This window comes from Saimiri boliviensis, chromosome 8 (genome assembly GCF_048565385.1).
Source record: "Saimiri boliviensis isolate mSaiBol1 chromosome 8, mSaiBol1.pri, whole genome shotgun sequence".
Classification (NCBI taxonomy): Eukaryota; Metazoa; Chordata; class Mammalia; order Primates; family Cebidae; genus Saimiri; species Saimiri boliviensis.
In genome coordinates, this window is record NC_133456.1 from 83,707,032 (window position 1) to 83,723,228 (window position 16,197).

The window sequence follows — 16,197 nt, forward strand, 5'->3', positions numbered from 1 at the left end:
GTTTGATGGTTTTTGGTTCCATTTCTGTCACCTACTGGCTCTGTGACCCTGCCGGGTGTCTTAACCTGTGCAGATGTATTTTCTTACATGTAAAATGTAGGTTTTGAACTTGGATTTGTGGTCTTTCCAGCTTTCTATGATTTTAGCCTTGGATAAAGTATGTAGTAATGGTGCTTACCTTTTTCAAATCCAACTTCTAGTCAATTTACCCTAACTCCTCGTGGAGGAAAAGTGAGCTTCCCCCAGAATCCACCTCCCCACCCCACCTTTTAAAAAAGTTTTGAGCCGCCGGGCGCAGTGGCTCAAGCCTGTAATCTCAGCACTTTGGGAGGCCGAGGCGGGTGGATCACGAGGTCAAGAGATCGAGACCATCCTGGTCAACATGGTGAAACCCCATCTCTACTAAAGGTGCAAAAAATTAGCTGGACATGGTGGCACGTGCCTGTAGTCCCAGCTACTCAGGAGGCTGAGGCAGGAGAATTGCCTGAACCCAGGAGGCAGAGGTTGTGGTGAGCCGAGATCGCGCCATTGCACTCCAGCCTGGGTAACCAGAGCGAAACTTCGTCTCAAAAAAAAAAAAAAAAAAATTTTGAGCCTCAGTGAAACAAGATGACCAATCTTTGGAAGGGCCTTAACTGAGAATAACTTTGCTAGTTTTCTTTGAAAGAGTATGTTTGTTGTGTACGTTGCTTTCTCTTCAGAAAAAGAATGTAGTTTTCATTATATATGAAAAATGAATACCAAGCTGGGCACAGTGGCTCAGCCTCTAATGCCAGCACTTTGAGAGACCGAGGCAGGTAGATCACCTCAGGCTAGGAGTTTGAGACCAGCCTGGCCAATGTGGCAAAAACCCCATCTCTACTAAAAAATATAAAAATTAGCTGGGTGTGGTGGTGCCCGCCTGTAATCCCGGCTACTCAGGAGACTGAGGCAGGAGAATTGCTTGAACCTGGGAGTTGGAGGTTGCAGTGAGCTGATGTCGTGCCACTGCACTCCAGCCTGGGCCACAGAACAAGACTCCATCTTAAAAATAATAATAATAATAATAATATCAATTCATCTAATATTTGATGAAAAACCAGCCTTGGAGATACTAGCCACTGATATTTGCTGAATTTAATCAAGGAATGTTGATTAGAGTATGTATAGGATTTTTATGGTTTTTAGAGGTTTTATAATCTATTTTGTTCTTGCACATCCTCCTCCTTTCTTTTCCCTCCCCTAGAGAAAATCTTCTGTGTGTAGGAGTTGACCAGCTTTCCTTTTCTGTTGCAGGATGCAATTCGAAGTCACAGCGAATCAGGTACTTTTCCATAGTAATTTATCCACTGGTGATGGGCTTTTTTTCTTTATATGGTGTATCTTCTGTTGGCTTATCCTTGTGTGGATTCTGTTTGTCTTGTCTGTTAAGCCTCACCTTCAGCCCTGTCCAGTAGCCCCAACAATCTGAGCCCAACAGGCTGGTCACAGCCCAAAACCCCCTTGCCAGCACAAAGGGAGCGGGCACCAGGATCTGGAACCCAGGAGAAAAACAAAATTGTAAGTATAGACAACAGTACCTTCTGCTAATTAGAGTTCAATAAGAAAAACCTTGTTGGAAACTAGAATACTTTTAACTTACTTTGGGAGAGGATTCTAATAAAATACATTTTATGAAGGAGATTATAAATGTCACTGTCATTTTCGGCACACTTGGATCAGACAGCTTGCCAGTACTATAACTATAATGGTATTTCTCAAAAGACAAAAATTGGAAGTATAGTTAATATGTTTATCTTTAAAAGATATGGAAACATGACATGAGTTGATCCTTTCTTTGATGCCTTCATTTTCAAAAGATTACCACCATTCTGTGGAGTATAATAATGATCTGTACTTGTTTCAGAGACCTCGTGGACAGAGAGATTCAAGCTATTACTGGGAAATAGAAGCCAGTGAAGTGATGCTCTCCACTCGGATTGGGTCAGGCTCTTTTGGAACTGTTTATAAGGGCAAATGGCATGGTAAGCTTGGGGCCCTCCCTTTACTTACTGCAGGGCTTTGGTGTGAAGTCAAGTTTCAGTCCAGAGGGCCAGGAGAAGGAGAAGACTCTGTGTGCTCCTGGGTTTACAGCAGTATTCTCCCTTAGATACTTGGTTATACCTGAAGATTGAACTTAAATGTTTTTAAACTAAGTTCTTATAAAGCTCCCAGGAAAATTAGAAATTAGTGAGTAAGACTTGAGCCCTATATTCAAATGTCAGGAGTGCTTCTGATTAAATACAGTCTGCACATGACTTACGCTTGGAAGCTCCTTAAGTGAGCAGGAGTCTACTGTTATGGCAGGAACATGGGTGCTAGAAACGTCAAGCTGGAAAGGACCTTACATATTGAAATGGGGGCTGATTTGCCCATGCTCATGCAATTAGGCATAAAAAGCTGGAAATCTCCTGAAATAACTTCTTTTTGTCCTGTCCTAGGATTAGTTGTGGGTATCCCTATCAAACAGGGAAGGCATATAGACTTAATTCTTGAATCTGTGGAATATTAGTGTTCTTAATTTAATGGAAACACTTTGTCACTTGGAAGAAACGTACTATTTAACTTCTGTAGTTCCAGCTTGTGTATTTTGGCAACACTCAACATTTTGACAACATACTTAGCATTTCTCTGGTAGGTTTTTAATGCCTCTTGCTTTAGGACTTTAGCAAATAATACGTATTTTCTTGAAAATGCTGCATGTTCCCAAAAAGTGATTTCTTCTAAATTCAGATTACAGTAAAGTAAAATCCCAAAGTCCCTTGGTGCCTGTATTTCTCCTTTGGATGACACTGTAATTATCTTCGGAGATAAATGTACAAAGATTGAAAGAAGTTATAAGCATCAAATGAATAGAGTATTAAAATTCAAGGTACTGAAAATATCAAACATGGCCAGGTGTGGTGGCTCACACCTGTATTCCCAGCACTTTGGGAGACTGAGGTGGGTGGATCACAAGGTCAGGAGTTCAAGACCACCCTGGCCAAGATGGTGAAAAGCCATCTCTACTAAAACTACAAAAATTAGCTGGCATGGTGGCAGGTGCCTGTAATCCCAGCTACTCAAGAGGCTGAGGCAGGAGAATTGCTTGACCTGGGCAGCAGAAGTTACAGTGAGCTGAGATTCCCACCACTGTCCTCCAGCCTGGGTGACAGAGTGACTCTGTCTGGTGGTGGGGAGGGGAGGTATAAAACGCTTCCAGTTTTGGGTACCTGGTGTTTTTGTGTGGTTTTTTTTTAAATAAGTTCTTGCTCTATTGCCCAGGCTGGAGTACAATGGCACAATCACGGCGCACTGCAGCCTCCAACTCGTGGGCTCAAACAATTCTCCTTCCTAAGCCTCCCAAGTAGCTGGCACCACAAGTGAATGCCCAGCTAATTTTTTTTGGTTTTTTGTAGCAACAAGGTCTTACTGTATTGCCCAGGCTGGTCTCCAGCTCCTGGACTCAAGCAGTCCTCTTGGGTCTTCCAAAATGCTGGGATTACAGGCATGAGCCACTATGCCTGGCCTTACCATGGGCTCATTAATGCAGGTGTTTTTACCATTTGTAATTAACCATCTGACCAATTTCTGGTTCTTTAAGAGGATTGGCACCTGACTGAACATTTGTAACGTACATGTAGAATGATTCCTTTCCCTTTGAAAACTGCATCTGGTTGGGCGGGGTGGCTCATGGCCTGTAATCCCAGCACTTTGGGAGGCTGTAGCAGGCAGATCACATGATCCTAGGAGTTCGAGAACAGCCTGAACAACATCATGAAACCCCATCTCTACCAAAAATTAGATGGATGTGAGGGCACTTGCCTACAGTCCCAGCTACTCGGCAGGCTGAGGCAGAAAGACTGCTTGAGCTCAGGAGACAAGGTTGCAGTGAGCTGAGTACAGCGAATATATACTACTATACTCCAGCCTGGGTAACAGTGTCTCAAAAAAAAAAAAAAAATTGCATCTAATCTGTACTATTGGGCTGTCTCCTGGGTCCCAGAGAAATGACACTGGTGTAGAAAATTTATTTATTTATTTATTTTTGAGACAGAGTTTCACTCATGTTACCCAGGCTGGGCGCGATCTTGGCTCACTGCAACCTCCGCCTCCTGGGTTCAGGCAATTCTTCTGCCTCAGCCTCCTGAGTAGCTGGGATTACAGGCACACACCACCATGCCCAGCTAATTTTTTGTATTTTTAGTAAAGACGGGATTTCACCATGTTGACCAGGATGGTCTCGGTCTCTTGACCTCGTGGTCCACCCGCCTCGGCCTCCCAAAGTGCTGAGATTACAGGCTTGAGCTACCGCGCCCGGCCTAGAATGTTTATTTATATGTATTTAGAGACAAGATCTGGCTTTATTGCTCAGACTGGAGTATAGTGGTACAATCTTGGCTTACTTCAGTCTCTGCCTTCTGGGCTTAAGCTATACATCCTCCTGCCTCTGCCTCCCAAGTAGCTGGGAATACAGGCACGTGCCACCACGCCCAGCTAATTTTTTATTTTTTGCAGTGATGGGGTTTTTCCTTGTTGCTCAGCTAGTCTCGAACTCATTAGCTCAAGCAATCTGCCTGCCTTGGCCTCCCAGAGTACTGGGATTACAGAGTTAAGCCGCCATGCCCAGCCAGTTGCAGAATATTTAGATGGCATAAATATCTCCAGGATTCCTTAGGAAAGAACACAAGCATTTTGTGGGAATAGAGTACTTGTATCTGAGATAACAAGGCTGCTAATAATTGTAGGAGGCAGAGCAATGGATATTCCATCTATTGCTTCCATTAGCATTTGATCATTTTTATACCACATTTTAAAAGCCCCAGCTAAAAGCCAATAGATGAAGTTTAAGTTGTACCCAAGTTAAATTTTCCTCTGGTTGAGCACTTTTATGTGGGGATTCATAATTTTTCAAGGCATTAGTGCAGGGTACTGCTTATGAGCTTTGTCTTCTCTAAATAGTATGAGCTTTCAAACTGTGATAAGGTTGTTACAGTGTTATTCCATAAAGACTACTATTAGAATGTAGATAACTTGTCTAATGTTTAAGATTCTAGTTTTTTTTTTTTCTTTCTTTTTTTTTTTTTTTTTTTTTTAACTCAAAAAAGAGTCTCAAAAGTCAGAGGAGTGAGGAGCAGTGGACTTTTATGCCATTGTTTCAGAAAGCAAGCCCTGGTCTATGAATGAAGAAGAAAGATGAGTGGTCAAGGAGAACTAATTTCTAGATTGTTTTGTGCAATACGGCCGTCCGCCGTCCCCGCGCAACCTCCCCCCACTCCGTTCTGGTTCCTGTATACAATGTAATGTCCTGTTAAGTGTGTTAAAAATTACAACTGTAATTTTTAAGTGCCTGTAATCCCAGCCCAGGCAGGCGGATCACCTGAGGCTGGGAGTTGGAGACCAGCCTGACCAACATGGAGAAACCCTGTCTCTACTTTAAAAAAAAAAAAAAATTAGTTGGGCATGGTGGTGGTGCTTGGTTGTAATCCCAGCTCCTCAGGAGGCTGAGGCAGAAGAATTGCTTGAACCCAGGAGGCAGAGGTTGCAGTGAGCTGAGATTGCGCCATTGGGCAACAAGAGCGAAACTCCATGTCAAAAAAATAATTACAATTGTTTTCATGATTTTGATTGAAGATTTTTTTTAACTCAGCCCACCCACTGTGGAAATAAAGCAGAAGGGGTTTCAAAGCAACTCAGAGGCCTCAGATGCATGAACTAAAACTCACATATTTATTTATTTAAAGCAGAGTCTTTCAGGCCCAAAGCTCACAACCTCCTTTTGAGCATTAAATTTGGCACCAAGACTGGGTGCAGCTGTAATCCTAGCACTTTGGAAGGCTGAGGCAGGCAGATCACTTGAGGTCAGGAGTTCAAGAGCAGCCTCGCCAACATGGTGAAACTCCATTTCTACTAAAAATACAAAAATTAGCTGGGCGTGGTCGTGGGTGTCTGTAATCCCAGCATTTGGGAGGCTGAGGCAGGAGAATCACTTGAACCTAGGAGGTGGAGGCTGCAGTAAGCCAAGATCACCCCCACTGCACTGTAGTCTGGGCGACAGAGCGAGACTCTGTCTCAAAAAAATAAAAATAATCAAATTTGGCTGGGCGCGGTGGCTCAAGCCTGTAATTCCAGCACTTTGGGAGGCTGAGGCAGGTGGATCACGAGGTCAAAAGATCGAGACTATCCTGTTAAACATGGTGAAACCCCGTCTCTACTAAAAGTACAAAAAAAATAGCTGGGCATGGTGGCACGTGCCTGTAATCCCAGCTACTCAGCAGGCTGAGGCAGGAGAATTGCCTGAACCCAGGAGGCGGAGGTTGCGGTGAGCCGAGATCGCGCTATTGCACTCCAGCCTGGGTAACAAGAGCGAAACTCCGTCTCAAAAAATAAATAAATAAATAAATAAACAAATTTGGCATGAGATTCACCAGCCTTTGCTAATTACAAACACATTAAATGGATAAAGCCAGCATCAGAGGCTATCAAATGATGGCAGCAGGAATAATCACTGAAAGGATAAAGCAGAAAACCCCTTGAACAGATTCACAAACGTGACAGGAACAGTTTTTGGCTACTTAGTAGGACAAACAGCTTGGTATAACCTACATCTGGAGAGCCTCATCTCAGCTGAGGGCAGTGACTGCGGTTTGTAACAGTGACATGTCAACAAAATCAGAAGGAATGGTGCTCATTCTGTTCTGTTTCAGAAAGCAGAGATGTATATAGTAAGTTTAGACAATCCCAAATGGTTAAAGCAGAAAAATGACTTTGTGTTTAAAAGGTAAAAACATTTCAAATTATATTTGCCTCTGACTTTGCTATTAAGGGAAAATAAGAAATTCTGGCTTGATGTATAATAATGACTTCATAAACTACCCTACATAAAAAGTTACCTAGCCATTTGGTGATTTATATTACTTGCCAAGGTTTGTAAGTATGAAGGATTCATAAGTATGCTGAAGGATTGCTAGCTACAAGAGTATATGGATAATTGCCGAAGGAAAAAAATGAAGTATTAATGTACAGTTTTGTACTCATCTGAGAAATGGGTTTGAAAGGAGAGAAAGAATGGGAAGCAGCATTGGACACCTACTGCATGGAGTGCTGGAAAAGTGGACTTGGAAATGCCCAAGAACTGCCGGGGCCAGGCTGACGAGCTGCCTTTGTTTTGGGTCCAGCCCTAATTCCATAGACCTGGGATGTAGCAAGGCCTGGGGATGTCATGCTGGACATTGGGTTCTGAATTCCCCTGCCATAAACTGTTTCTTGACTTATACAGACAACTAAGTCCCCAGTATTTCCCGTCAGAGGCCAGGTCCTCTCTCTTTTTTTTTTTTGAGACGGAGTTTCGCTCTGGTTACCCAGGCTGGAGTGCAATGGCGCGATCTCAGCTCACTGCAACCTCCGCCTCCTGGGTTCAGGCAATTCTCCTGCCTCAGCCTCCTGAGTAGCTGGGATTACAGGCACGCGCCACCTGCCCAGCTAATTTTTTGTATTTTTAGTAGAGACAGGGTTTCACCATGTTGACCAGGATGGTCTAGATCTCTTGACCTCGTGATCCACCCACCTCGGCCTCCTAAAGTGCTGAGATTACAGGCTTGAGCCACCGCGCCCGGCCCAGTCCTCTCTTCTTACTCCAGAGTCTCAAATAGCTTGTCAGTTCATAATTTGCCTGACAGTTTTATGTTAGAATCCATTCGTTTCTTCATCCAGTGTTTCCTGATCATTCTTTGAACACCAGGCATTCTTCTGGGGACTAGGAAATGAAGTAGTGAACAAAATAGAAAAATTCTATCTCTTTGGCCGGGCATGGTGGCTCACTCCTATAATCCCAGCACTTTGGGAGGCCAAGGCAGGCAGATCATTTGAGGCTAGGAGTTGAGACTAGCCTGGCCAATGTGGTGAGACCCTGTTGGCCAGGAGTTTGAGACCAGCCTGAACAACATAGTGAGACCCTGTCTCTGTAAATTAGCTGAATGTGGTACTGTGTGTCTGTTGTGCCCAGGAGAACAACATAGTGAGACCCTGTCTCTATAAATTAGCTGAATGTGGTACTGTGTGTGTGTTGTGCCAGCTGAGGCAGGAGGATCACTTGAGCCAGGGAGATTGAGGCTGCAGTGAGCCATGATCACACCACTGCACTCCAGCCTGGGCAACAGAACAAGACCCTGTCTCCAAAAAAAAAAAAAAAAAAAAAAAAAATCTTAAGGAGTTTATATTCTAGTGGGGGCAGTAAACAAGAAAAGTAGAATATATAGTGTACTGTAATTGTTAAGGAGAAAAATGGAGGAAAGGAGATGTGGAGTGGCAGTCCCAGTTCCAAATAGTAGATTGGTCAGAAAGGAGTCTGCCAAGACAGTGGCATTTGCACAGAGGGTGAGGGTGGTGAGGGTGGTACAGATACCTAGGGAAGCAGCAACATCAAGTGCAAAGTGGACCACTCACCTGGCCTGTTTCGAGAACTCAAGGAGATCTTATGGCTTCAGTTTGAGTGAGAGGTAGAGGTAGAGAGTGTTGTTAGGGTCCTGTAAAGACTGAGGATCATTTGGGTTAAATGGGATCTGAGGTTGTATGAGACCTTTAGGAGGTTTGGCCAGCCTTTGTCACATGTGAAGGTTAACTGGATGAGAGCCACTTTGGAGGCTGCTGTTAAAACACAGAGACCCATCATTGAAACTTCAGATGATAAACCAGAGACCATAGAGAGACATTTTGAGACTTATTGTGAGAACCATCTCTCTACCAGTTTTCTTCCCAAAAATGAAATGAGGAGGGCTGGGTGCGCTCAGCACTCTGGGAGGCCGAGGTGGGCAGAGAACTTGAGGTCAGGAGTTTGAGACCAGCCTGAGCAACATGGTGAAACCCCATCTCCACCAAAAAATACAAAAATTATCTGGGCATAGTGGAACATGCCTATAATCCCAAGAGACTGAAGCAGGAGAATTGCTTGTGGAGGTTGCATTGAGCTGAGATCGTGCCACTGCAGTCTAGCCTGGGCGACAGAGCGAGACTCCATCTCAAAAAAAAAGGAAGAAAGGACGAATGTTTCAACAGAGGCTCCAGAAACACTTTTGAAAGTGGCTTTTAAATTTGTAGCACTCTAAAGTGGAACTGATCCCTGGATGTGTCTAACGTTGTATCCAGAGGCTGGTTTTACTCACAGTGCTTGACAATGAGTTGTCAGTACTGTAGGTAGAATATCAATTGGAGTCAGACGTGGGGTTCCAGCCCTGGCTCCGGCACTCTTTGTTTGTTTGTTTGTTTGTTTGTTTGTTTGTTTTTGCAGTCTGACCTTGGTCAAGTGACTAAACTTCTCTGCTTGTTATCTGTGAAGTAAAGATAAAATTATTTACGTCATAGGGCACATGTGAGGATTAAGACAGAGAAGTATACACGATGCCAGGATTCAGTAGTATTAGGATTATTTTTTTAATGGTATTGAAGGCAGAGAAGCTTAATTTCAGTGTATTTCTCTGAATTTTTACTAGGGACCATATTAGTTCTCACTGAAATGTGGATTCAGAGGTCAGCCTCAATAGTTGCTAAATGGTCTGCTTCCTTACACCAGCATCCAGCCGCAGTCATTCTGTATTTGCCAGGCCATTCATAGCCGTGTACTGATTTCATCCCCACAGGACAAGGTTTTGACGTGTCACATATGATCTCACCTCTGTAGCTTGCCAGGGTTGGTATGAATAGTTTAACCAAGCTATTGAAGGAGTAACTGTACGGCATTTACCCATGTAAATTTTTTCAGTTATTTGAATTAATGTAGAAATTGGACCTATAATCTCGGCACTTTAGGAGGCCAAGGTGGGAGGATTGCTTAAGCCCAGGGGGTCGAGGCTGCAGTGTGCCACTGCACTCTAGCCTAGACAACAGAGTGAGACCCTGTCTTAAAAAAAAAAAGAAATTTTGAGATTTGCTGTATCTGTGTAGGTATATGATTCTTTGGATAAGTGAGTCACTGTATCTTCCTGAAAACTAGGTTATTTGAAAGAGTAAGATCATTCAACTGATTGCACTGACTGCCAACTAACTTTGCAGGAGATGTTGCAGTAAAGATCCTAAAGGTTGTCGACCCAACCCCAGAGCAGTTCCAGGCCTTCAGGAATGAGGTGGCTGTTTTGCGGTGAGTAGAAAGCTGGCAGTCCAGTCCCTCTGGAGTGGGGAGTACAGAGACTGCAGAGTCAGTGGGCTGTGCCGTGGGCTGGGACTGGCAGGCAGGCAGGACTCACAGTGGAGTTCCTGTGGTTGGATGCACCTCCTTTGAGAGTAAAGGGATGTTTCCTTTAGTTTATGTGGTTGTCAGGCCGTTCGAAGAGCCCCTTTTCAGGAGAATACCCTCCTCTGGGCACAGTAAACTCAATAGCCCAGGTTCTATCTCTGGGTTTTGGTTCGAGGTGGGCAGGAGAAATAGGCCCTATATTTATCTTTATTTCCCAGAATCTTCTTTATAGCTGAGTTGCCTTATTTTAGACTTCAGAATAGTAAGTTTTCAAATCTTTCAGTTACTATTTAGACTTCTAGGAATATGTCATATAATGGAGACTTCTACAGAGGAGTCCTTGTAACCTCCACAAGGAGGGTCCTGAGTTTACAGTGACGAAACAGAATGTCTTCTCTGTAAGCAAGGCCAGCACTGAACTGATGGCCTAGTGAACTAATGTTGGGCTCCTCTGTTTGCTCAGAATGCCACCCAGGTTATCAGCTGTGCCATGTGTTTGTTTTTCTAGCCCCCTCCAGGTTGGGACTGGGAGTAGTGTCAAGAGCACAGAACCCACGGGAAAGCACAGTAGACCTCCCTGAGCACTTTCCTCTCTTCTCTCCTCAGCAAAACACGGCATGTGAACATTCTGCTTTTCATGGGGTACATGACAAAGGACAACCTGGCAATTGTGACCCAGTGGTGCGAGGGCAGCAGCCTTTACAAACACCTGCATGTCCAGGAGACCAAGTTTCAGATGTTCCAGCTAATTGACATTGCCCGGCAGACGGCTCAGGGAATGGAGTGAGTAGATGGCCTGATGCCTCTCTGGAACCCAGGCATCAAATTTGTCTGTAAATTGGAACCAAGATCAGGAAAAGCCTTCTAGTCCATTAAGTGATTCTGTGATTATCTTTGTACAAGTCTCTGGCCTGGGCTGGAGGGGTCAGTTATTAGGAATGTGTTGTTCAGGTTCTAACTGGGTGGAATGGCTCATGCCTGTAATCCCAGCAGTTTGGGTGGCCAAGGCCAGTGGATCACTTGGGGCCAAGAGTTCAAGACCAGCCTTGCCAACATGGCAAAATCCTTTCTCTACTAAAAATACAAAAATCAACCAGGTGTGGTGGCACGTGCCTGTAATCCTAGCTACTAAGGAGGCTGAGGCAGGAGAATCGCTTGAATCCAGGAGGCAGAGATTGCAGTGAGCTGAGATCATGCTACTGCACTTCAGCCTGGGCTGCAGAGCGAGACTCTGTCTCAAAAAAAAAAAAAAGTTCAGATTCCTTACCCAAGCAAAGCTTCCCCCTTGGCACTCAGACTCAGGCTCTTCCTGCTACCCTCACTTTATCCAAAAATCTGAGAACATAGTGGGGGTATGTACCTTCTGCTCAGCTGTCTGAGATGTGGCTGTGCCACATGAGGATTTAAGCAGATGTCATTTTTCAGGATAATTTAATTAAAAACTTTTTTCCTTAGGGTCTCACTTTGTTGCCTATGCTGGAGTGCAGTGGTGCAATCATAGCTCTCACTGTATTCTTGAACTCCTGTGATCCTCTTGCCTCAGTCTCCTAGGTTGCTGGGACTGCAGGCACACACTACCATGCCCACCTAGTTTTTGTGTATTTTGTAGAGTCTCACTATGTTGCCCAGGCTGGTCTCAAACTGGCCTCAAGTGATCCTCCCGCCTTTCCCAGCTAACCCAGGGTAGTGCTTCTCCAGCTTTCCCTCTGAAGCAGGTGTCCCCAAACTTTTTACACAGGGGGCCAGTTCACTGTCCCTCAGATCGTTGGAGGGCCGCCACATACTGTGCTCCTCTCACTGACCACCAATCAAAGAGGTGCCCCTTCCTGAAGTGTGGCGGGGGGCCGGATAAATGGCCTCAGGGGGCCACAGTTTGGGGACGCCTGCTCTGAAGTGTCCCTTATGGTAGAGGAGGAGGAATTCCTCATACCTCTAGACATCTGGGAACTACTGAGCTATAGCTGTGCTTGCAAGTGCTACACAATTCTCATATTGTCTTTAAAATCGTATGGAAGTTACATTCTGTATATTTTGAAATGTACACCTCAGTGGTTTTCTAGTATTGAGTTGTGTAGCCATCACCACCATCTAATTTTAGAACATCTTCATCCCAGAAAGAAACATATGTATGGTGTATAAGTCTGTTTGGGTTTTTCTAAAGGAAGACCTGTGGCTGGACAATTTATAAAAAGAGGTGTATTTGGCTCATGGTTCTGCAGAGTGTACAAAAAGCATGACACCAGCATCTGCTTCTGGTGAGGCCCTCAGGAAGCTTTTACTCATGGCAAAAGGCAAGGGGAGCCACATATGATGTGGTAAGAGAAAGGAGCAAGAAAGCATGGAGGGAGGTCCCAGACTCTAACCAGATTTCATGTGAACTAATAGCACGTGAACTCACTCATCACTGCAGGGGGGCACCAAGCCATTCATGAGGAATCTGCCCCCATGACCCAAACACCTGACACTTAGGTCCCACCTCCAACACTGGGGATCACATTTCAACATGAGATTTGGAGTGGACAAATATCCAAATGATAATACCCATTAGCATTCACCCAATACCTCCCACCCACTTACAGTCTACTTTGTTTCTGTGAATTGTGCCTACTTTGCAGTTTAATATAAATGGAATCATGTGAGATATTATATAGTCAAGTACCATATAATGATGTTTTGGTCAATGACAGACCACACATAGAAAGGTGGTCCCACAAGATTATAATACTGTATTTTTACTGTGCCTTTTCTGTTTGGCTATGTTTAGAGACACAGATACTATGTTACAACTGCCTCCAGTATTCAGTACACTGAGGGCCATACAGGTCTGTAGCCTAAGTGCGACAGGCTACCACTTAGCCAGGGTATGCAGTAGACTGCACCATCTTGGTTTGTATAAATACTCTTGATGATATTTGCATGAAAAGTTGGCTAACAACACATTTCTCAGAAGGTATACCTGCCATTCAGTGATGCTTGAATGTATATAATATAGAAGATGTGGTACTGTATGCCTGGCTCTTTCACCCAGCGTAATATTTTCTTTTTTTTTTTTTTTTTTTGAGACGGAGTTTCACTCTTGTTATCCAGGCTGGAGTGCAATGGCGCGATCTCGGCTCACCGCAACCTCCGCCTCCTGGGTTCAGGCAATTCTCCTGCCTCAGCCTCCTAAGTAGCTGGGATTACAGGCACGTGCCACCATGCCCAGCTAATTTTTTGTATTTTTAGTAGAGACGGGGTTTCACCATGTTGACCAGGTTGGTCTCGATCTCTCGACCTCGTGATCCACCCGCCTCGGCCTCCCAAAGTGCTGGGATTACAGGCTTGAGCCACCGCGCCCGGCTCAGCGTAATATTTTCAAGGTTAATCCAAGTTGTAGCATGTGTCACTATTTCATTCCTTTCTGTGTCTGAGTAACATTCCATTGTATGGATCTGCCACATTATTCATTCATCAGTTATGGACATTGGGTTATCAGAATTATTTTCGAGTAAAATTGATGCTTGAAGAAGTGTCAGCAATGGCTGGGCACAGTGGCCCATGCCTGTAATCCAGGCATTTTGGGAGGCCAATATGAGAGGATCACTTGAGCCCAGGATTTCAAGACCAGCTTGGGGCAACACTGCAAGACCTGGTATCTACAAAAAAAAGCAGGGGGGGCGGCGGTATGGTGGCACATGCCTGTGGTTCCAGCTACTTGGGAGGCTGCAGTGGGAGGATCACTTGAGCCTAGGAAGTTAAGGCTGCAGTGAGCTATGACTACCACTGCATTCCAGTCTCAAAAAAAAAAAAAAAAGGTGTAAGCATGTTTGTGCTGTGGCCTCACCTTCAAGTAAGCACTGATATGAACCAGGCTGAACAGCACAGGGTCCATCCCTGTGTGTAACACTCCTGGGAGCTGGGCCTTCAGTGGATTTACTTATTAGCTGTAGTTTAAAACTGCTTTCTACCCATGCCCCTCAAACTTATTTTTAATAATTTCTTTTCCCTTCACAGCTATTTGCATGCAAAGAACATCATCCACAGAGACATGAAATCCAACAGTATCCTTTGGTTGTTGAGTTCCATTTGACTGCTCAGTTCTAAATTTAGGGAAGCAGAATAGAGCCTTTTTATCACAAGTGACTCTTGGTGCCAGGGGATATCATTTTAAGGAAAGAGGCAGAGGACAAGAAGACACAAAAGTCAGAAAATTAGTAGGCCTGGCTTGCTCCTCAGCAGCATATGCCTCACCAGGACTGATGAGATGTTTAGTTTGGGTTCCTTTCTATCTCAGCAAAAGTGATTTGGAGAGATTTTTGTAAGCTTGAAAATAAGCATAATTTATCACACTATTACTAAATTTAACCTGAGTGGGATTGTGCTTTTGTCTTTATTTCTAGTTTGTGGACAGTGTATGTATGTGTATCTGCTTGTTAGGTGGATAGCAAGTAAGCTATAAGCCACAGGTTGAAAGGTTTCTAAAAATCACTATTTAAAATGGTCTTTCTTGACCAGGCGTGGTGGCTAATGCCTATAATCCCAACACTTTGGGAGGCCAAGGCAGGTGGATCACTTGAGGCTAGGAGTTTGAGACCAGCCTGGCCAACGTGGCAAAACCGGTCTCTATATTTAAAAATTAGCTGGGTGTGGTGGCACATGCCTGTAATCCCAGCTACTCAGGAGGTTGAGGCAGGAGAATCACGTGAACCTGGGAGGTAGAGGTTGCAGTGAACTGAGATCGTGCAGTTGCACTCTAGCTTAGGGAACAGAGCAAGGCTCTGTCTCAAATAAATAAATTAAATGGTCTTTCTCAAAGGTACGTAAGTGGGTTCCTCAGAGGTCACTGTTGGAAACAATCCTTTTCCCTTTCTAAGTCTTGTTTTTATAGAAGAGTAAATGCAGAAAGGTATTTTTAATGCTGTAAGGCGTGAAATTTAATTTGGAATGTGCCACCCTTCACCAGCCTTTCCTTGTGCTAGAAGGATGGCATTACAGCCCACACTTGGCTTCTTGAGCAGTGAGAGGCATGGTAATTGTGTTGAGCTGGATTATAGGACATGCCCTATTTTAGGTACCTGTGTGAGGCATGGAACACCTTTCAGTGGTGGGGTTTTTAGCAGCCAAACATGATACTATGAAAGCAGACACCAGATTTAAGGAGGTGTGAGTTCCTGGGCACCAGCAGCTCATAAGTTGCTTCATAAGTGTTTTTAAAATTTTTTTATTTTCTTCAATTTTTCTTTCTCTCACACAAGTTAGACTTAAACTGTATGACTTCTTTACCCAGAAGCAAGCTGATTTTGGTTTTCATTTTGAAGTCACCCAAGTGGTACTAATTCTGATGAGGAATTTCTTAGGACAACATTGAACACTTCAATAAGGGATTTGCTATTCTGTGAACCACTCAAGGTTCAGATGGTGACTTGAGGGCGGAACAGAGGCAGAAACCACTGTAAGCTGTCAGCAGGCCATAGTTGGCCCTCTGGGGAGTACTGGAGTGTGGCCTCCGCTCCTCATGTTAGAGTTTCACCCACACGTATTATGTGGAAAGGTCACAAAGCCAGGGACCCAGCACCTAGATGTGGAAATGGAGAAAAGAAGCAGGGAAAAAAACTGACTTGTTTTTTGGCTGGGGCCAAATAACCTGGCACATTGAATAATCCCTGCCTGCCCCCTGGAAGAAGGGACATTTCAGAAGCACTTTTAAGAACTTCATATACCTTAGGAAATTCAGTGCAGAGAGGCTGCAACAGAGAGAAGGTGGAGAGATATACCATGTTATAAAGAACTTTGGGATGGTTTTCAAAATTAATTTGACCATTCTTTCGAAACCAGAGTCCTTAACAAGCATTGAGATATATTTCTCCATGAAGGCCTAACAGTGAAAATTGGAGATTTTGGTTTGGCAACAGTAAAGTCACGCTGGAGTGGTTCTCAGCAGGTTGAACAACCTACTGGCTCTGTTCTGTGGATGGTGAGAATCTGGGCTCCCA

The 16,197-nt window shown here is 44.2% G+C and overlaps 1 protein-coding gene across 9 annotated transcripts in view; it reads left to right on the forward strand.

Moving 5' to 3' along the window:
- The window catches only part of RAF1 (Raf-1 proto-oncogene, serine/threonine kinase), a 91,229-nt gene that overhangs the window by 73,086 nt on the left and 1,946 nt on the right, over positions 1 to 16,197 (forward strand). For all 9 annotated transcript variants that reach the window (XM_074404763.1, XM_010337753.3, XM_003927043.4 and 6 more), the window contains 7 exons: positions 1,276 to 1,303; positions 1,412 to 1,539; positions 1,886 to 2,003; positions 10,045 to 10,129; positions 10,832 to 11,008; positions 14,219 to 14,265; positions 16,060 to 16,178. In XM_074404763.1, coding sequence (XP_074260864.1) covers positions 1,276 to 1,303; positions 1,412 to 1,539; positions 1,886 to 2,003; positions 10,045 to 10,129; positions 10,832 to 11,008; positions 14,219 to 14,265; positions 16,060 to 16,178 — 702 coding nt within the window. The remainder of the gene's footprint in view (positions 1 to 1,275; positions 1,304 to 1,411; positions 1,540 to 1,885; positions 2,004 to 10,044; positions 10,130 to 10,831; positions 11,009 to 14,218; positions 14,266 to 16,059; positions 16,179 to 16,197) is intronic.